The sequence below is a fragment of the Pan troglodytes genome, chromosome 3 (assembly GCF_028858775.2).
Source record: "Pan troglodytes isolate AG18354 chromosome 3, NHGRI_mPanTro3-v2.0_pri, whole genome shotgun sequence".
Lineage (NCBI taxonomy): Eukaryota > Metazoa > Chordata > Mammalia > Primates > Hominidae > Pan > Pan troglodytes.
This window is the reverse complement of record NC_072401.2, coordinates 110,318,104-110,341,228: the sequence shown is the minus strand read 5'-3', so window position 1 is coordinate 110,341,228 and position 23,125 is coordinate 110,318,104. Positions and strand designations below refer to the sequence as shown.

The 23,125-nt window shown below is 37.3% G+C and overlaps 1 protein-coding gene across 6 annotated transcripts in view; it reads left to right on the top strand.

Annotated features, from left to right (window-relative positions):
* The window catches only part of COL25A1 (collagen type XXV alpha 1 chain), a 496,864-nt gene that overhangs the window by 421,815 nt on the left and 51,924 nt on the right, over positions 1-23,125 (top strand). For 4 of the 6 annotated variants that reach the window (XM_054683262.2, XM_054683264.2, XM_054683265.2 and 1 more), the window contains exon 16: positions 19,117-19,179. In XM_054683262.2, the coding sequence (XP_054539237.1) occupies positions 19,117-19,179 (63 nt within the window). Of the gene's footprint in view, positions 1-2,833; positions 2,879-19,116; positions 19,180-23,125 lie in introns of all 6 variants that reach the window. The other 2 variants (XM_063809725.1, XM_054683263.2) reach the window with 1 other exon arrangement.

Below are 23,125 nucleotides of genomic sequence, written 5' to 3'. Positions count from 1 at the left end.
GTAGAGTGAGTGTGTAGATTTATAAAATAAGTATTGTGTTTCATCACCTAATTCTTTCCTTCCTAACTTTCCCACATCTTTTAAAAATAAATATTTTAATTTTAGAGGAGTAAAATTGATCTCCTATCAGAAGGGCCCCTCATAGTTAAACTCTCTAGAAATATTTAGGGCACTCTAGCAGGGACATGAGGTGAAGGCAGAGTCCTGATTTTGAGGTTCTCCTGTAATGGAGAGTGAAAGGTGAAAAGAAGGGGAAAAAAGCAAAAGTCTAAACCTGAAGGTTAAGCTTTATACAGATATGTTACACTTTTGATTTATTTTGATACCCCCTTTGAATGGGATAACGAATCAAATCCTAATTATGACCAAGATCTGATCCCAGATTTTGGGTTGTGCATCCCCAAATTGAGTTCTTGAGAGAAGCCCCTGAGTCAAGGAATAGGGAAGAATGGAGAAGTTAACTGAAAAGCTATCACTTAGTTCAGGAATGTCCAATCTTTTGTCTTCCCTGGGGCACATTGGAAGAAAAACTGTCTTGGGCCACACATAAAATAGCTGATGAGCTAAAAACACACACACACACACACACACACACACACACACACACACACAAAATCTCATAGCACTTTAAGAAAGTTTATAAATTTGTGTTGGGCCATATTCAAAGCCATCCTGGGCTGCATGTGGCCCGTGGGCTGTGGGTTGGACACAGTTGTCCTAGTTAGAAGATAACCTTTTATGGTATAAAGACAGAGGATTTATATAGGAAAAAAAAAGTCTTTCTAAAAATGTTAGGCGATGTTCCACAAAGGGTAACATTACATGTATTATAATCTTTCATCATATCAATTAATAAACATAAACTTGAAAGGTCAAATTATGAAATATGAAAACTATGAGAAATATGAATTTCTAAGTATCTGTTCACTAAAAAATACATTTATTACTTAACACACATACATAGTACACATATGATGTAGAGAAAAGTTAAATGCTCAATCTCTGTAAGTAGTCAATCTACATTATAAAATATTCCATAATGTCTTACACATCTTTTTCTTGATTAAAAACATGGGTGTGTGTCTATGTATGCATGCGTGTTTAAATAAATATCTTTCTTTAAAGTAATCATTCAATCCTTTCATTTGGTGGGAGGAAAAGAGGTGACGAGAACACCCGTTGGACAATAATGTTACAACCTACATACTTCCACAAATGTTTCAGATAGAATGTCTGCAAAAATGAGTTTGGGGGGACTTTTCTGAAAGAATACAAAGCTATAGATTTGCCATCAATACGTTTACTTTTATTAATTGTATATTCTATTGCAATTTACTGTTTTCAAGGGCCTTATACTTTTTTAACATAAAAGAGAATTTTCAGCAAAAAATATATACAAGCTCTTTTTACTGGATCCTCTTAAACTCATTGATTGAAAGGTAAAAGAGAAAGTAAAAGAAGATCAAATATATAATGTTATATCTGTGTGAAATTTAATCTACTTGGACATTCTTTGAATGGAATAACAAGTTCTTGATAATCAGCCTTTCTCCTCTGGCTTAGTCTCATTTTAGTCTTATTGTTCACAATGCAAACCTTCATTTATATAGTTTCAGACAGAATCGTTTTTCTTTTGCATTCCTGAAGTAACTTTGACCTAAATCATCAAGAAAACCATTGTCCTTTTTTGGTCTAATCACACAGCTTAACAAGCAGTCTCAGACATCACTTTGTGATAACACCAGAACAAACTATGGTGCTTCATAATTTGAAAGTAATATTACTAAAGATGAAACTTCTGGTTGGACTTAGTGGATGTTCCTTGAAACCAGGATTGTTAAAGCATTTAGATGAAAGGAAATGCTTTCTTTTGTCACTTCACTGTTAGTTCAATGCTCCTGTGTCTTTTAGTATAGTTGTCATCCCACTAACTGGCCATCACGAAGTAGTATCACCCTTTTGCCTTCAAATGTTATTTCCACAAAAAATAATCACTTCAATCCAACAGAGAGGACTTTCATTTTCTCCTGAGATTCCTTTATACTTCTTTAGTAGAATTCAGGAGATTTTCTAAGCAATGGAACCTCTTATTATCATTCTTTGGGCTTAAAATAATGTAGACAACTCTGTGAAAATGAGAAGGTTAAGCTTGACTCCAGTATGCTCACCCAAAATGTACTACTTAATCTCAAACCTGTATTCAGCAACAGCTGCATAGTACCATTAGCCCTAAGCTGCTAAGCAGGGTTGCTCAGACTCAACAATTGTCAGAAGTACAGACTGGAGTTAGGTTTAATCTTAAGTATTCATTTATCTTCTCATCATTCAGGAATGAAAAGGAAAGCTTACTATACTTTTTAAGTGAGCAAGACTTTTAATGAATATTGTTTTGATGTGACCATCTGTTCATACAGCCAACTCTTGATTATCTAAGGTGAGGGAATACTGGGATAGGATGCATTGTTGAAATGCACACATTATCTTCATTTGGGCAAATAGATTCAGCCTCCCCACCCAATCATTTAAGGAAGAAATAATGAAATATGGGAGTTTCTTCTCTTTTGACTCCTCTTTCTCGCCATCTGACGGAGATACCAATGTGCAGTGAACTGAAAGGAAGAGAGAAAATCCCAAAAAATCTGTGAAGAGGTCAACCCATTTCTAAATCAAGAGTTGACTGAATTGCATAATCTCATCAAAGTTTTTGAAAGTAGACGGTTTTTTTATTTATCTTTGCAGAAAGTATTGAGCTAGGAACATTTGCCATGTTTTTCTCCAGATATTGTGACTGAGTGAATATCATTCTATAATGCTATATGATTTTCCTGTGTAGGGTGAACCAGGGCTTCCTGGGCTTCCTGGACTTCCGGGGATAAAGGTAAATACTGCACGGACAGTCTCGGCTTCACAGAACTGTAATTATGAGATTCACCCAAATTGGAGGAAAATAGGGAAAAATGGAAACTAAAAATAGAATGCTGTTCTCTAAGTACTCTCCAGCCCTCTCAACTAACTAAATTTTTAAATTAAAAATTAAGCACAGATACCTCTAAAGTTTGCCATGGCAATATGGATTATTTATTTCTCCATTTAACTTACTACTGCCCCTTAAATAAATGTAAATGTCCCTTCATTTGAAGTCACAGGAATTCTTTAAAGTCTAAAATTTCTCTTTACCTTCATATTTTAGTTTTATTCTTAAGACCCTATCAGATTTTGATCAGAATTAGAGTCTTAACATCCCCATAAAAGCTAACATTTAGGCAGCTGTTTTTGTGATTCACTCATTATAATAATCTCTCTAAAACATTTATCTTCTACTTCCTCTCAGTAATTATCACTGCAAAGTACAAATCATATTACTAAAATATTTTGACCCAACACATACACTGTCCCCATAAACTTTCTAAATATCTTTTTGAAATAATTGCTTAAAGCTTAGTTTGAAAACATTTGTTTTAAATGGATGTAAACCACTTAAAAATGTTAAAAACATTTTAAAAAATGTTTTGAAATTTTTTGCATGGCAACTGACAAGACTTAAAGTTCTACTGCCTTAGCTATAGTTGCTCCTTTAAAATCAGCTTCTTATTTTAAAAGTTTTTTTATATATTCTAGAACTACTTAATAGGGGTTAACATAATGCAAATACATTTTCTTTTGTTGTTTTCATCTTACAAAGTTTTGAATCAATCTCTGTTGTACATTAGTCCATTCTAAACTTAGTATTTCTAGGCCGGGCACGGTGGCTCATGTAATCCTAACACTTTGGGAGGCTGAAGCGGGCGGATTATTTGGGTCAGGAGTTCGAAACCAGCCTGGCCAACATGGTAAAACCCTGTATCTATGAAAAATACAAAAAAAATTATCGGAGTGTGATCTCAGCTGCTCAGGAGGCTGAGGCAGGAGGCTCTCTTGAACCCGGGAGGTGGAGCTTGCAGTGAGCCGAGATCACGCCACTACACTCCAGGCTGGGCAACAGAGTGCTATTCCGTCTCTAAAAAAGAAAAGTAAATAAAGTTAACATTCCTACTTCTAGTTTGAGAGTTGTGTATACTGTTTTATGAAGGTTCTGCTTGGAGTGTGAGTTATGTGAAATAATATGATTTTTAGGATAGATGTATTATTGAGTTCTCAGAGGTCATATAATATGTATAATATTTTATGAGTATATTTGGTACAATTGATAGACATGAAAGCTATGTCTTCTTGGTTGGCATTCAGCAATTTTAGTTCTATCTTTTTGTTTGATGTTTCTAGATTAGTATCATAAAAGTTCAGATATGTCCTTTTAATAGATTTTTAGTCTTTGGCTTCTTTGGTGGAAAAAGTAACACTCTATGACAACAGTTTACTAAACAGTTGAAGTCACTTCCTTATCATTTGATATTTAGCAAAAATAACTTCACAAATTAATAGGTGGTTTCATATTATAGAGTTAAATTATGGCATTTCTTAGTAACACACACACACACAAAGATGGCTTTTTACAAATAATGGGAAGATCATAAAAATTTAAAAACTATTTGTTTAAAGTGATAAGAAAGTGATACTCAGCATTAATCAAAAATAACCTTGTAGCATTATAAATAAAGGGGAAGGCATTTAAAAGGAAGGGCTGAAGCAGTTTGCTGCAGCAAGTGCTTGCAGGTTATCGGGGTACCAGCTTCTCTTGCAGGAACCTCCATGCTTTGAAATCTAGTTGTCCCTTCTCCTGAACTTGAAGCACTTTCTTGGAGAGAGAGAGTACTTGAGAATGTGGAATTGATTATCTCCCTCCAAAGGCAAAAAAAAAAAAAGCAATTTTGATTATACTATTTATCATCTTACTTTAGTCTTATATTCTCCATCACAAAAATATCCCACTGGACCCTCGGAATTTGGCTAGTCATCTGTGGACTAGTCAGAATGTTTTGAGCTTTTTGAAGTTGGGAGGGATGTTAAACGATTTGCCACCTCTAGCAAATGCTTTTATTCCTCAGGTCTTAGGAAATGGCCAGATGGAGTTTGTCGAGGTCAGGTAGCTCTGATATTTTCTTTTGTTTTTCTCTCCTTGACTGCTGACTATAGTGAAAAGAAGCTATTAATTGACAAAAACTCTTTTCATCAAGAGTGTGTAGACATACTCTTCTACATAATTATCAAGTACTGTTGGGTAACTATCTGGTATTTGATTTAAATCTTAGGCTCTATTTTTGGTTTAATAAGCTTTGTCTTCTCTAATCAGGATGTGGGAGATACACTTTCCTTATAATGTAGTCAGTGCTCACTATAAATTAGTAATTTTGAAAAGGAGACAATTTAAAGATACATCACAACTATTAGTGGTCATTGGATATTTATAAATGTAGAGTTAAAGGCTTATAATTTTATGACATAGTTTTCTTAACTTAGAATGTTCTTTTTTCCTTTAATTTACATTTCTTCTATTAGGTAGCCACCACAGGACAGTTAACTATGATTTCATAGTTTGAACGAGTAACAGTATTTAAAAGATGAAACCACCATGTATGGATATAGAATGTGTGGTAGCAAGTGCATTACTCATAATCTTCCTAGACCTGTGTGTTTCTTTATGCTTTGGAAATGCTTCCTGTTGCTATTCATCTCCTTCTTATCTGTTGGTGCTACAGAGAACATGTGAATGCCATCCATTATTTCCAAGACTTTGAGGAAACCAGCCATGACATACCAGGGAAGCTTTGATTCACCAGCTGTTGCTCTCGGGGAATGGTTGGAAACTTAATGAGCGTCCACATGCCTTCCACAGCTCTCAGGAAATGAGCAAAGTGCCTAAATACAGACAGCAGACTCATCTATCTATCACCTCAAGGTCCCACTCAGAGAAAAGTGCTAATACCTTAGGCATACATAATAAAAGTCACTGAGAACAGGCATAACTTAATTTCGAGCTACTCTTAAGCTTCCTGCAGAAGTATCCAAAAGTCCTCTTACCATATGGAAGACATTTGGAATTCCTATTTCGTGCATTCATGGTTCATATAGTGTCACGATGTTCAACTGGGAAAATTAAATTATGTACAATGTACCATGTAGACATTGATCTTCTGGAATAAGATTTGAGCCCAGAAAATTAGTTTCTGAAACAAGCTTTCACATATTTTTAATGGGTAAAATTATTGTAACCAGCTTTTCTGATATCACATAAAAGAGTAAGATTCTAAGTTCCTATTTTCTTAGGCTTTGCTCTCTACACTTATTTTGAAAAATGTAAATACATTACTTACCCCCTTTCTATGGTTATGTTGCCCTAGCAGTAAGCAGGATAGAGCAGACTTCATAACAGACCACCAATGTGCAGATCCTTGTCCGCCCCTTATCAATAACATAATGTGGGGCAACTTCTATCATCTGTCTGTACTTCAGTTTCCTCATAAGGTGGGACTCATTGACCATAACTCAGAGAGCTGTTGTGAAAATTAAATGCACTAATACATGTAAAGTTCCTAAAATATTGCCAAGCATGTAGTAAATGCTGTATCGGTTTTGATTATTGTTATCTCTTTCTTTTGGGGCAGCTCAAAATATTGGAAACATTGGTTACACACATGTTCTATACAATTTTTCCTCATGTAATTTTAACCTATAGGATGTAAAGCCGTGTATACTCTGTAGGTTAGTAAATATAAATTCTGAAAACTCCTTTGCAGCGATGAGTGGATGTTACTTTAAGAGCAGTCAGGATCACCTGCTTTTTCTCCAAACATGACATCACACTGTACCCTTTTCCTATTACCCAAATGTATCCCAGGAACAAAGGATGAAGAACCACAGTGTTATGGGGATAGGACATGGCACTGTCAATGTTCTTCTTCCTGGTTCTGTTCACAGGAAAAGTAAAAGCAAACCTTGACATGTAATGATGGAAATTCTCCAGGCTCCAGTCAATGTTACCTAACCCAAGACATTTTTCATAAATATAGATTTTTAGGCCGGGTGCAATGGCTCAAGCCTGTAATCCCAGCACTTTGGGAGGCCAAGGCGGGTGGATCACCTGAGGTCAGGAGTTTGAGACCAGCCTGACCAACAAGGTGAAACCCCATCTCTACTAAAAATACAAAAATTAGCTGGGCGTGGTGGCAGGCAGTTGTAGTCCCAGCTAGTGGGGAGGCTGAGACAAGAGAATTGCTTGAACCCGGGAGGCACAGGTTGCAGTGAGCCAAGATCATGCCACTAAGCTCCAGCCTGGGCGATGGAGCAAGACTCCATCTCAAAAAAAATAAAAAATAAAAATAAATAAATAAATATAGATTTTCAGCACTTGCTTTTCCTTCTTTCAACATGTACCACCAGGCCGGGCACGGTGGCTCACGCCTGTAATCCCAGCACTTTGGGAGGCCGAGGCGGGTGGATCACTTGAGGTCAGGAGTTCAAGACCAGCCTGGCCAACATGGTGAAACCACATCTCTACTAAAAATACAAAAATAGCCGAGTGTGGTGGCGCATGCCTGTAGTCCCAGTTACTTAGGAGGCTGAGGCAGGAGAATCACTTGAACCTGGGAGGTGGAGGCTGCAGTGAGCCAGGATCATGCCACTGCACTCCTGCCTGGGCAACAGAGTGAGACTCCATCTCAAGAAGAACAACAACAAAAAAAACCCATATACCATCAGTTTATTTCACCATATTCAGAAAGCAAATTGGGGGGAAAAAAAAACATGGAGCAAGGGAGATGTAATACAGTAAAAAACATATGAAATCATTTTAGTGGCAAATACATTTTCACAGTAGTATCATGCTTCAAAGCTTGATATTTTTGTTCTGGCTTCCACATTAGTGAAAATTTGACATTAAGGTCAAGAACTTGGGGACTAGGAGGGTATGAGACAGTAACTAACTCTTTATATCCCAGCATATGAAATCATTCTTGCCACTAAATTATATAAAGACTAGCTTTTACAGGTGGCAGAAGCATTTACTCTGGCATTCCTAGGATTAAGTACAGTGCTCAGTAATCTAATAGAAGCTTATCTTCTAAATCCACCAGAGATGAGGTTCCTTCCTCACAAACATCAGATCACATTTTAAAAATAGCAGAGAAAAACTTCTGAAGCAACATAGGATGTGAAATGAATTCCTAAAAGAGAAAAAGGAAATGGAGTACTGGTTAAACGAATAACATTGTGTTATCGTTACTTATAATTATTTCCTGTCTGCACAAAGTTCATCTGAGAAGTTGAATAATTGGAGAGTCAAATTAGGAAACTCACATAACCAGAAATCAGAGATTTTTAGCTGCAAGAATGAAACCTCCAATAAATACAAGGAATATGCTTTCATGATGTAAGCCAGTTAAGAAAAAAAAAGTCAGAAAGGTATGTTTTCTGGATTTTAAATAAACCTGCTATTATAGTTCATTTTCATCAGTGCCACCAAGATGTTTTAATTTACACTAAAATTTGATCCTTACGGGAAATAAATGTTTTGGGGGCAGACTCTACTTTCTCATTCTTTTTTCCCCTCAATAATTTTACATATCAATCATTACCAAAACTGGCTGCCTGGTGGTTCTTATTACAACAAATGTTCTTACTGTAATCCTCAAAAGCAGGTATCATGCTGCCTTGAATTCTAATTAGCCTTTAAGCAAGAAGAATATTATGTGGCTAATGCATTCAGTGTCAAGACACGTTAATCAAGATTATTGGTGATGCTTTTGGCACCCAGGCAGATCAGCACATATTTTTTAAGCCCTGCTGTACTATTTATTGGGCAATGAAAACTGGATCTTCTCGGGGGTAATAAATATCATGGAAAATATTACCTGCTTTAACCTGGTATACTAGAGGTTTTTTTAGAGGGGTTAAAAAGTAATTTTTTTTACTCCTTTAATTGATAATGACTTATAAAAATAAAACAAATGGTAAAATGAAAAAACCAGAGATTTTTCTATGGGCAACAGCTAATCAGTCAGGACATTCCGGCCACCATTCCATTTAGCAGACGGTAAATTCTGCAAGTTTATAGAGAAACACCTGATGAGTCATTTCTGTATGAATGAAGCTGTCTCCTCCTTTCTTACATTGACTAGTAATCCCATCTAAGTATTTGTTGATTCTTCTCATCATTATGTAAATTGGCAAAAGAGTGTTAGGTGAACTGTCCCAATAACCATTTTAGAAGATAAAATAAGGTCACCTGAAATACTTTCTTGCTATGTATTACATATGTGTTTGAAGAAAAGTCAGTAAAGATTTTATTATTGAATTCTAAGACTTAATGAGACCTTTGATGGTCATTGTTAGATTTCAGAAATGTCATGTTCCTAAGGAATTTTCCAGCTTTGCCTTGCCTTTCTGTAAAATAGAAGACCAGTTTTTGTTTGTTTCCCTTGTGGCTTCTAGAGATGGTAGTTGTTCATGTGGTTTTTTTTTTTTATTATTATTTGTTAGTTTTTTGTTTTTTGGCCAGAAGACAGTATTTAAGCTGCTATCTCAGTAGACTATTTGAATTTTTTAAAAGTAACAGCAAAGGAGTTGAGAAGTGGCTTCAGTCAAAAATCTTACCTTAAAGGTATCTATCTTATATAGAATGAATAGGACCCACTTTCCTATAGCTAAATCTTCTGTAGTTTACGTCATTTCTGTGTGTACATATAGCCAGTTTATGGACACAAGAGGAAAGGAGAGAGAGAGAGGTTTAATGCTCATACACTAATCGACAATGGAACTTTTTTGTTTCATGCAAAAACAGGATCCTGTTTCAAATATAGTGCACATTAGGTACTGTAGCTGATAGTCACTGAGCTTATACTACAAGATTGAAGTTATGACTGCCTAAATGGAAAGATCAATGTGAGATGATGAGGCCCTCCGTAGTTGGTCATGTGAAGATACACCTCTGATTTCAGCTATAGTTATTCTCCACAGACTTGCTTCTGTATCTGAATGCGCCCTGGCTGTTTAAATCTTTTGTTCAAATTAGCAGCCTGTGTCAGATTTTCAGCTTGCGGCTGCTCCCAGCAGTTTACTGTCAGGCCTACACTGTGCTTTATCCTGAATTAATAGCATTTCTTCTTTCCTAACTGAACCCCAGGTTAGTTGCCAAAATCACAGCTATTCTATTATTCATCTTTTCTACCAGGTCAACAAAGGGAAATGTGCTGTAGTCTTAGTTTTGAGACCTGGTTTTTTAACTCATTGATGGTGAGCTATTAATTGATGTTAAGAATAACCAAAGGATAAAACTCATGAAACAATTCAGGAAGAAATCAGATGCAATATCCAGGAGAAGACCAGAAAATTAGACCAAATTTGTCTTCATTTTGGAATTTGAAGCTGCATTAGTCCTATGCTATAATAACACCAACAGGGCTGAGATATCCATATTGTGGACAACCTATTCAGTCACTGGTTAGCATGTGGCTTGGGGAACAGAACAGGATGCCAGCTATTATGTATTAGTAATTAAAATTTTGGATTGTCTTAAGGGTTCTGATAAATAATGTTATATATATTTTATCCCCAGGTTTTGATTAAATCATAGTTCTGTACTGATTTTAAGGGTTAGATAATACATTGTTTAGATTATTCTGTTTGTCCCAAGAGTAGATCTAGTTGGAGATTTCCAGGACACATAAAAACAAAACAGAACAACAGAAAACAACAAAAACAAAGAGAACAGATTAAATCTGGATTTAATTTTTACGGTAATGTGGAAAGGAGGAGAACATTTTTAAATGCCTGTTCCTCTCTATTATTTCTCTCTCCTCTTGTCTTCCTCTCTCCCTCTCCTTCCCTCCCTCCCTGAATTCCTCACTACTCCTTCTCCTCATCCTTTTCTTCCTTCTTTTTACTATTCTCTCTCACCTTAGTTAGGCACTAACTTTTTTTTTTTTTATACTTTAAGTTCTAGGGTACATGTGCATACCCTGCAGGTTTGATACATAGGTATACATGTCCATGTTGGTTTGCTGCACCCATCAACTTATCATTTACATTAGGTATTTCTCCTAACGCTATCCCTCCCCCAGCCCTCCACCCGCTGACAGGCCCCGGTATGTGGTGTTCCCCACCCTGTGTCCAAGTGATCTCATTGTTCAATTCCCACCTATGAGTGAGAATGTGCGGTGTTTGGTTTTCTGTCCTTATGATAGTTTGCTGAGAATGATGGTTTCCAGCTTTATCTATGTCCTTGCAAAGGACATGAACTCATCCTTTTTTATGGCGGCATAGTATTCCATGGTGTATATGTGCCACATTTTCTTAATCCAGTCTCTCATTGATGGACATTTGGGTTGGTTCCAAGTCTTTGCTATTGTGAATAGTGCCACAATAAACATATGTGTGCATGTGCCTTTATAGTAGCATGATTTATAATCTTTTGGGTATATACCCAGTAATGGGATTGCTGTGTCAAATGGTAATTCTAGTTCTAGATCCTTGAGGAGTCGCCACACTGTCTTCCACAATGGTTGAACCAATTTACAGTCCCACCAACAGTGTAAAAGCATTCCTATTTCTCCACATCCTCTCCAGCATGTGTTGTTTCCTGACTTTTTAATGATTGCCATTCTAACTAGCATGAGATGGTATCTCATTGTGGTTTTGATTTTCATTTCTCTAATGACCAGTGATGATGAACATTTTTTCATGTGTCTGTTGGCTTCATAGATGTCTTCTTTTGAGAAGTGTCTGTTCATGTCCTTTGCCCACTTTTTGATGGGGTTGTTTGTTTTTTTCTTGTAAATTTGTTTGAGTTCTTTGTAGATTCTGCATATTAGCCCTTTGTCAGATGAGTGGATTGCAAAAATTTTCTCCCATTCTGTAGGTTGCCTGTTCACTCTGATGGTAGTTTCTTTTGCCGTGCAGAAGCTCTTTAGTTGAATTAGATCTCATTTGTCTGTTTTGGCTTTTGTTGCCATTGCTTTTGGTGTTTTAGTCATGAAGTCCTTGCCCATGAGTTAGGCACTAACTTTGCAAGCAGCAATGATCTCAGATCTGTCTCTTGGTTGCCTTCATTCATTCCCTTCCACACACTATCTATCCTCAGCACCAATGTGAGGAATCCCAATTGACTTTGTCATCTTGTTGTTCTCACTGATAACAAAAGTAAAAACCTAACATGCTGTCTAACTTGAGATAGTGAGTGAACAGATGGAGAGATGGAGAATGTGGAATATCTGTGAAATGAGAGAAGAAATATGTATAATACCTGAGGGGAAAAAAAACGGATTAAAGTAACTCTGAAATAATTGGTGCTCTACCCAACTTATTCTTATGCTATTCATTGGTGTCCTGATATATGCAACAAGCCAGAGGTTTAAGTCTTTGTCTTTCCCTCATTTTTCTTAGACATTTTTGTTATTTTCTTTAAAATGCACTAACAGAACATTAACTTTAAAGATAAACACTTTCAGAAAATGTCCTACTTTATTGTTTTTACTTCAATGGTAGAGCTATTTTACTTGCAGTCTGCCTGTTTAAAACCACATTTCCCTGATAATGGGAGCAGGACATGCCCTTTTCAAAGGATCTCTGCTTTATGTTCCCATGTTATTTCTAAAATGGCTCATTTTGAAATTATGATTTAGATTTTGTAATTTAGGTAATTGCCCAGTAAAAAAGAAAAATAAAAAAACCCTCTGGATTTATTTTTTTCCTTCATTAAAAGTAATGTTAAGTACTTAATTCCATTATAGTTCCAGTTTCCTCCCTCACTTTGTCTACTCAGACAAATACGTGTGGATAATTTTCAATTTACTACTCTCCTATGTCCCATTCATTAAGGGAGATTAAATATGTAAAACAGCTGTGCTAATCATTATACATTCCAATATAAACAGTTATTTCTCCTGTTTGTTGCCATGAAAACTTATGTAAGCTCATTTTTATGAAGTCTGATTGACTCCAAAGATGATTTCCCAAAAGTCCTTTGCCTTTGAATCGTACTTCAGCTGCTTCCTCCCACCTTCTTCCCCGACCTGGTCTCTTTCCTCTACCCTGGTTAACAGAAATTGTGACTAATTGGGACTATAGTATAGTAGTCATTTGCTTATTTTTTTATTACAAGAAAATATTTCTATAAACTTAGGCTGTCATTGCCTTTTGCCTAGACATTTTAGGAGATTCTAGAACCTTTAAACCGTATATCAATTCTTTTCAAAAAGATGGGTTTTTTTTTAAGATTACATTCATTTAGGGAAATTTATAGGTAGGAACATTTTCTTCTTTCCGTCTTTGAAGTAAGAAAACTCATTCTTAGTAAACTCATCACTTTTCTATCTTACACCGTTCTGATGTGTTTTAAACCTCTTTTGGTTTTGCAATCTCAACGGCTCTGGCAGATGGATATTGTCTCATAAATTAATGACATATTCAACTGAGAAAATTTAGGGTTACTTCTTGAAAGAAGTTGAAGTAGTATTGAGTATAACCCTAGGCAGGTTAAAAGGTGACAAGAAGACACTTTGTATATTACCAATTAGGTTGCAGAGATGTTGTAACACTACTACTACTACTACTGCTACTGCTGCTACTACTACTACTACTATTACTACTACTACTAGACAGCTAACATTTGTAAGCCTGTAAGATAAGGGAAACAATAATAACAAGCATTTATTGCACACTGACTTAATTCTAGGGAGAGGTTAAGTGCTTTGCTTGCAGTTTTGTATGGTAAGTCTTAACTAAGCCACACCTTAACAAAGCCAGAATCCTCTATTGAGACTCCAGCTTGAAAAGTCAGCCTTTAATAAAATTCTGCATTTTTGTTCTAGCAGTTCTTGAACTTTTTGGTCTCAGAATCCCTTTACATTCTTAAAAATTAGAATTGAAAGAGCTTTTGTTTATGTAGAATATGTCTTGTGTTATTTCTGCATTGGAAATTAAAGCTGCCTGGGGGGAGTGGCTCACACCTGTAATCCCAGTGCTTTGGGAGGCAAAGGCAGGAGGATTGCTTGAGGCCAGGAGTTCGAGACCAGCTTGGGCAACATAGCGAGACCTAGTCTCTACAAAAAATTTAAAAATTAGCCAGGCTTGGTGATGCACAGCTATAGTCCAAGCTACTCAGGAAGCTGAGGTGGGAGGATCCTTTGAGCCCAGGGGATCAAGCCTGCAGTGAGCCATGATCATACCACTGAACTTCAGCCTGGGCACAGAGTGAGACCCTGTCTCAAAAACAAAAACAAAAGAAAAAAAAAAGAAGTTAAAACTGAAAAATTTCTAAAAATCAATTACATGTTAATCAAATAGCATGTTTTATGAAATATAACTGGTTTTTAAGACAAGATTTTTTAAAAAGAGCAGGAAGAATGACATTTTGAGAGATATATGTGTGTGTATATATGTATATGTATGTGTGTGTATATATGTATATGTGTGTGTATGTGTGTGTGTGTGTATATATATATATATATATATATATATATCAAATCTAATGCCTGACTTAATAGAAGGCAACTGGATTCTCATATCTGCTTCTGCATTCAATTTGTTGTTTTCGTTGAAGTATATGAAGAAAAACTGGCCTCATGCAGATATGTAATTGGACAGGGGAAGGTTAGCCTATTCAGATAATTGTTGATATTTTTCTTGGCTACTATCCTAAACCCCACAAGTGGTAGTTTCTTAAAGGTTAGGTGCAACGTGGAATCTGGAACCATATAATAAACCTTTCTTTTTGGTTTGTTTGTTTGAAGCAGAGTCTCCCTCTGTTGCCTGAGCTGGAGTGCAGTGGCGCAATCTTAGCTCACTGTAACCTCTGCCTCCCAGGTTCAAGTGGTTCTCCTGCCTCAGCCTCCCAAGTAGCTGGAGTTACAGGTGCATGCCACCATTCCCGGCTAGTTTTTGTATTTTTAATAGAGATGGGTTTTCACCATGTTGGCCAGGCTGGTCTCAAACTCCTGACCTCAAGTAATCCATCCTCCTTGGCCTCCCAAAGTGCTGGGATTACAAACATGAGCCACCACGCCTGGCCTATTGAACTTTTCATACTCCGTGTACTCATGAAGGAATGAAAGTAAAAAGGCAAATAATGTCTTTGTGTTATTGTAAAAATAGTTTGACCTTAAAGACTTCCTGAAAAAGTCCAGAAATCTCCAGAGGTCCCCAGAGCACACTTTGAGAACCTCTGGTATAAGCTTAGGGAAGTAAGAAATAGCCCAACTAGCTGAAGACCATGAGTCAACATATCCATGCCTTATTTACTTCAACAATTGTTTTTGAAGTCTGAGAGAGAAAAAAGGGAACAATAATTAACTCCTGCCCATCCTGCCAAGATATAGAGAGAATGGAGATAATGTTTCTAAAGTGATTCAGACCTCTGGAAGTAAATAGACGAAAACTGTGATCCTAAAATTAAGTATGTGGTTTTTCTCCTTGAATAAATTGAAATAAGAAGTGTGTCAGAATGTATAGATACGGTAGATGCTTTCTTAAAGTGGCATAATCAGGTATAATGTATCATGCTCAAAGCCTTTAAAATTAGCCAATCAGGCCAGGTGCGGTGGCTCACGCCTGTAATCCCAGCACTTTGGGAGGCCAAGACGGGTGGATCACGAGGTCAGGAGATCGAGACCATCCTGGCTAACATGGTGAAACCCTGTCTCTACTAAAAATGCGAAAAAATTAGCCGGGCGTAGTGGCGGGCGTCTGTAGTCCCAGCTACTCGGGAGGCTGAGGCAGGAAAATGGCGTGAACCCGGGAGGCGGAGCTTGCAGTGAGCTGAGATTGTGCCACTGCACTCCAGCCTGGGCGACTGAGTGAGACTCCGTCTCAAAAAAATAAATAAATAAAATAAAATTAGCCAATCAATATTAATTGTGCTAAAATCATTGAGATTGTCAAATGCAGTGCTAATATTGTATCTAGAAATAAATTTTCCCCTGAATTTTCTGTTTCAAAGAACTATCGATGCTTTCAGCTAGCACATAAAAAAAAGAACTTTCCATACACTTACTAAAGGAAACAACATATCTTCTATTTTTTAAAAAGGAAGAAAAAAACAGTTTTACCTGGCAGCTGAGATCGCAAAGCCCTATTTATTTGTTTGTGAATTATGCACCTGCATGCTTCATCTTTTTATAAACTAAACACTAACCTTTTTTTCTTCTTCTCTTTTATTAGTATGCTTTAATGGTGCATCTATTTGTTTTTCTAAAGAATGAAATCATTTTATTTTCACTTGAATATATACAAGAATTCTGGTTTCCGTGTAAACTTTCAACATATTAACTTGCATTACATTTCCCTGACAGTAAGTTGTTACCAATGATACACGTTGACTTTAACACAGCATTTCTCTTGGGAAGGGAGAGGAAATATTTATTTGTATATATCATTTTGTTAGGTGAAATATTTTACATGTAAACAGATGTATTCCTTATAATCTTTTTGTTTGACTTAAGTTAAACTCTTTTACTAGAAGTAGAATAATCGCCATTGATTTCTCTGAATATAGTTCACATTTTCGTTTTAGGCCATTAAGAGATCCACCCAAAATTATATTTTCAGATTCTCCTTTCTAATAGTCGTAAGGATATGGGACAGGTAGACTAGGGAGTTACAGAAAATGTGCAAGCAGTAAACCTAAAGCGTTAGTTACTCACTCCTGCCTTTTTTTTTTCTTAGATCAGTCTCGTGAGCACCAGGGCTAGAGATAAATACATTTGAGTTATATATCAATATATGTCTGGTGGTGGTGATATCCTTTTGTTCCCCACCCAATACCCAAGGTTTTTTATAGCATATTTTAAAAAATTGACTTCTGTGAAAAATATTTGATGACATTTTAGTGTGTCTTTTTGTTTTGTTTCTTTGAGACAGGGTCTTGCTCTGTCAACCATGTTGGAGTGCAGTGGCACCATCACGGCTCACTGCAGCCTCAACCTCCCGGGCTCAAACGATCCTCCCGCCTCAGTCTCCTAAGTAGCTGGGACGACAGGCTCGCACCATCACACCCGGCTAATTTTTCATATTTTTTGTACAGAACGGGGGTCTCCCTATGTTGCCCAGGCTGGTCTCAAACTCCTGGACTCAAGTGATCCACCCACCTCAGCCTTCCAAAGTACTGGGATTACAGGTGTGAGCCACAGCACCCAGCCTGACATTTTATCATGTCTTATAAAACGTTTTTTCTATACATTGCTGCTCAGTTGCAAGTATCATGAAACAAAGGTTGAAATACTACTGCCTTAGAAAGAAATCAAATATATTTTAAAATATTAACAACTGCTCCAGAAATCATCCAAGAGGGGAAAAAACAGGAACTGAGAACAAAGCCATTATGGCTTTTGCTTTAAAATTTTCTTATAGATTTTGGGTAAACTCTTATATTTGACCTCAAATAGTTAAAAAAGAAAATAAAACTTTATGGATAGTCAAGCTAATGTGAACGCTCATCTCAAGTATTTTCCAACACCAAATATGTAGTGTATTTTCCAACACCAGTTCTCTACCTCTCTGATTCTCTGACACCAACTGGGTATCCTACAATTCGATCCTATTCTGGCACTAACTCCCCTGGTTGGTATCAAACAGATTTAAGGGCTCAGTCTCATAAGAGTGACCTCATTTTGGTCACCAGACACAGGTATTGAGCCCGCAGGTTACCTGTACTTCTGTCTGACTCAGCTACAAATTCAGGGGTTTGCACATCCCCTCCCCCCGACTCAGGATTGATATTTGCTAAAGCAACTCACAGAAATCAGGAAGGTGCTATATACTATTACAGTTAATAAAAATGAACAGCCAAATGAAGAAGTACATAGGGCAAGGTCCAAAAGAGGCCAGAGTACAAAAGCCTCTGTTTCCACGGAGTTGATATATTCCACCCTCCCAGTGTATGGATGTGCTCACTGACTTGGAAGCTCTCCAGTCCCTGTTGTTTAGGGGCTTTTATGGAACTTCCATTACGTAGACGTAATTGATTAAATCATTGACCATTGGTGGTTGGACTCATGTCCAGACCCTGTCCCTTCCCCAGAGGCTGGGAGGTAGGGCAGAAAGTTCCCACACTCTTACACCGTTGGCCCCTCTGGCAACCAGTTCCTATCCTGAAGCTGTCTAGGGCTCCCATGAGAGTCACCTCAGTGACAGAGACTTAGGTATGGTTGAAAGGAACTGGTTTGAATAACAAAAGATGCTCCTTCTCTATCCTGTCACTCAGAAAATTCCATTTTAGGAGTTTGGTGCCAGGAATTGGGGACGAAGATGAAATATATTTTTATTTTACTGCTGGGTTTCCTCTAGGTAGTGGAGACAAGGTTTTGGAGGTATGGCAAGGAGAGAGAGTTTTCTTTTCATGCTGAACATTTCTGAATCTCTTCTCTAACAACATTCATTGCATCAGTTATCTATTGCTGCCTACTATAATACCCTTAAAACTTTAGTGGCTAAACAACAAACATTAACTATCTTATAGTTTGTGAGGGACAGGAATTCAAGCACAGCGTAACTATGTGCTTCTGGCTCAGTCTCCCATGAGATTGCTGTGAAGCTGTCAGCCAGGCCTGTGGTCGCATCTGAGGACTCTATAAGGGTGAGGCACTTGCTCCCACGTTCACACATGTGGTTGCTGGCAGACCTCAGTCCTCAACATGTGATCCAATTAAGAGAGAACAAGAAAGGGCCCCCAAAACGGAAGCCACAGGCTTTTCACAACTTAGGTTCAGATGTGATACCCCATCACTTCTGCCATATTCTGTTCATTAGATGTGTGTCAGTAAATCCAGTCTACACTCAAGGGGAGAGGATTACACAAAGCGATGAACAACAGGAGGTAAGATTATTGAGGCCCATTTTAGAGGCTACCTACCACATTCACCCAAACATAATGCATCTTATTTTGGTAAGTGGTGAGAAACACTGGACAACAGATGAGAAAGGAAATTATAAGGACATTTATCTGATTACTTAGTCACTTTTACTTTCTAAATCTTCTCCAAAATTTTGCTCAAAGTGTCTTCACTCATTAAAACCTGTTTGGTTTAATTTTATAGTAAGTAGCTGGATCTCGGCAAGAAGGCTGTATACAACCAGGGAAGTAAAATCTCAGTAGAAGAAAATGAGTTTAGTTTTATTTATTTATTTATTTATTTATTTATTTATTTATTTATTTTAAATGATTAATGATCTCATATGCCCATGTTTTTAAAGGGAGAACCAGGTTTCATTGGTCCTCAAGGAGAACCAGGCTTACCGGGTTTACCAGGAACAAAAGTAAGTGGGCCTCTTTCTTTCCTTCTTTCTTTCTTTCTTTCTTTTTCTTTCTTTCTTTTCTTCCTTCCTTCTTTCCTTTCTCTTTCTTTTATTCTCTTTCTTCCTTTCCTTTCTTTCCTTTTTCTTTCTTTCTTTTCTTTCTTTCCTTCCTTCTTTTCTTTCTCTTTCTTTTTCTCTTTCCTTCCATCTTTCTTCTTTCTCTCTCTCTCTTCCTTCCTTCTTTCCTTCCTATCTTCCTTCCTTCATTCCTTCCTTCCTTTCCTTCCTTCTTTCCTTCCTTCCTTTCCTTCCTTTCCTTTCCTTTTTCTTTCTTCCTCCTTCCTTCCTTCCTCCCTTCCTTTCTTCCTTCCCTTCGCTTCCCTTCCCTTTCCTTCCCCTTCCTTTCCTTCTTTCCCTTCCCTTCCTTCCCTTTTCCTTCCTTCCTTCCTTTCTTTCTTTCTTTCTTTCTTCCTTCCTTCCTTCTTTCTCTCTCTTTCTCTTTCTTTCTTTCTTTTTTCTTTTCCTTCTTTCTTTTCTTCCTCTCTCTCTCCCTCCCTCCCTCCTTCCTTCCTTCTTGCTTGATTTCTTCTTTCTGAAATCTTTGTCATATATTTTTAGTCCACTATGTTGAAAGAAATGTGGGGCAACTTGGTAATTTAGGTGACCAGATATTTTTGCCTAATAGAGAATGAAAGCAGCTTAATCTACCCATTACTAACACTTCTAATGGCACCACTGTGTTCAATATTGAGTAGTGGAAAGTTAATTCTAGAAAGCCTTAGGCAAGACAACAGGATGGTGAAATATTTCAGTTGTTCCACTTGTACCCCAAATTGCTCCTAAACTGATGGGATGCTATTAGCTTCCTGGCCATATGGAAAAGTAGAGAAATTCTGAGGAGGAGAGATAGAACTCATTAACTCCTGCTCCTCATCACCAATTTCAGGATTTACTTGTAAATCAAAGGTTATTACTATTCCCATTACTCCCCAGATTTCAAAGGCAAGTGCTGATGTCATATAGATTCCTAAGTGCCTCATCCCAAAAGGATCTACTCTGAATAACGTCTGCAAAAATATTCTATAATGAAAACCATCTCATGATCTTCTACTTGGCAAACCTAGGGAGGGCTCTAAAAGCAAAATCTGTATATACTGCCATGCAAAAAAAAAAATATATATATATATATATATGCTGCTATGAATACAGTCAGACCCAGAGTTCTCTTTTTATCTACCCTGAAAGACATAAAAAGTACAGCTCTGATGATGGAACTTTACTCATGACAGACTCATGAATCAAAGAAGGGGCAAAATTACATCAAACTACGTTCTTTTATTTTTAAACCATAGCAGGCTTTGCCTCAATGTGTATTGCATTCAACAGAAATAAGCCAGGGATGATTTCCAAGAGTTACAGAAATATGTTCATGGTCTGTTCTGACAGAAGGGTCCTCATTTCTGCTGGTCAAGTGAAAATAACTCTAAACCTAGTAAATGGAAACTATGTATGTCCTGGGGGGACTGAAACTCCATCGGATTATGCAAAATTGTTTTCTTAAGAAATTTCTTCACATAATGAGCTGTCAGGCTTATTAACAAAATATGAGGAATGCCTGTTTTAGCCTGAGCAGATTCACACAAGAAATGTCTTTCTGGAATAAAAAGAGAGAGTGAGAGCAAGAAAATAATGAGCATTCCCTGTTAATACAAGAACTGTTGCATTTATTCAGGCTTGCAGCCTCGGACCCAGGGCAGGAAAGAAGGCAGCCTCGCAGATGGGCATGATACACAAAGAAAGGGCGGCCTGGTCAATGAAGGAGAAAGCCAGGCGTGAACTGGATCTAAAAGCGTGTGTGGCATTTTGTGTGCTGTGCAAGGGAAAATAGAAAAAACACAAGCAGTAGAGAGTGAAGTTCATTCCTAAATATCTTTTCTTTAGTTTCCTGATTTTAAACTATTCTGCAGTTTCAGAAAAAGTTCCAGATGTAGAAGCATAAAATCAACATTAATTACTGTTATGAAGAACCCAGCATGATTTTATAGACCAGGTACTCATATAACAGATACTACTCTGAACCCTGAATAAAACTAAAGAATGTACTCTACTTATTTTGTATTTCCACAGAAGGGATATGGATAGGAAATTCATTTTACTAACATTACTTTGAGGTTAATTGTCAGCTGAATTACCTACCTTAACTTAGCTGTTAAAACAGCAACATGCACGTGCACACATATACACGCATCATCAGTATTATTTGAAATATCTAATTTGTGTTGAATCCACATATGTTAAGTATAAATGTTATGGTTGGTTCAGTGTCATCATGGGAAAGTTATGGTTATTTTAAAAATCTCTTTCAGCTGAACACCATTCTTCCACTTGTGTAGACAGTCTGGATTTGTACCACTAAATTCAGATTTAAAAAGTAACTAAGACTATATTTCTTATTCCCAACACAGTGAGGAGAGATCATAATAAAGGAAGATGTACAATGGTATCAAAACATGCTGCATCTTTTATACCTACATTAGTGCCTGAGAGGGACCTCTGTCAGGCTAAGGAAATGGGGGGAGGGGCCTGGGCATGGTGGCTTACGCCTGTAATCCCAGCACTTTGGGAGGCTGAGGCAGGCAGATTGCTTGAGCCCAGGAATTTGAGATCAGCCTGGGCAACATGATGAGACCCCATCTCCACTAAAAATACAAAAATTATCTGGGCATGGCAGCGCATGCCTGTAGTCCCAGCTACTTAGGAGGCGGAGGTGGAAGGATCACCCGAGCCCAGGAGGCAGAGGTTGCAGTGAGCCGAGATCACAACACTGCTCTCCAGCCTGGGTGACAGAGTGAGACCTCAAAAAAAAAAAAAAAAAGAAAGAAAAGAAATGGGACTATAGTCAGAATATTTTAGAATACTTTTACTAATACTGTTTATTCATTAATTCACCAATGTTTTGACCAAATATTTTTCTGCATTTAAGCATGGGAAGTAAATGCAACAGCAACAGTTTCTATTCTCCTGAAGCTTACATTGTAGTGTGGACAAGGAAGAGATGGAAGGAGGGAAAGAAGTAGACAAATAATATAATTTCAGAGAGTGATAGGGAACTAATAAGAGACATAATAAAAAGTGATTCTAGCTGAGTGTGGTGGTGCACACCTGTCATCCTACCTACTCAGGAGGCTGAGGCCAGAGGACTACTTGAGTCCAGGAGTTTGAGGCTATAGTGTGCTATGATAGTGCCTGTGAATAGCCACTGTACACCAGCCTAGGCAACATAGCAAGATCCCCTCTCTAAAAATATATAAATGTTAAAAAGTAAAGATGTATTGACTTCACTCTTGTGGTGAACTACAGATAAATTATTTTTAAGGGTTTTTGTTTTTCATAGTGGACTGTTTTAGAATTCTGTAATTCTTAAAGTAAAACATTAAAAGAAACACCAAATACTTTACAGTTTTTTAATAATTTTCATATACCAATAGAAGCTCCTTAGTCTCACTCAACAGGGTAATGGGGTGGGGGATGACAAAAAGCAAAAAGTCTTTTCATTTCTGGGCCATTGTGTCTATCTCCTGTATCTAGAGAAGTCCCTTGTCTTTCTCCCAACCTCTCCATTTTCACAACCTCTTCAGTTGCTGTTAAGAAACCTACTGAGTCTTTAACACTTGCCTCCTGTCTTTCTTAACCCTTGACTAACCTATCCCACCTCCCCTATAAAACCACAAAGGCTTCCCAAAGTGGGCATGATATAGATAAGAATCTTGGAATTTCAAGCCCTACATGACCCACCACAGATCTAATTCTATTTTCTTATCTTTTCCAAGATGAAGTATTTCCTTCAGTGAGGAGAGCACCTCTTTCATCCATAAATATGTCATCAACAGTCTGAATTCTAAATGTTTGATGATTGAAATTCTACCCCTTATGCAAGAAGCCAGACACTCTTTACTCTGTGTTTAGG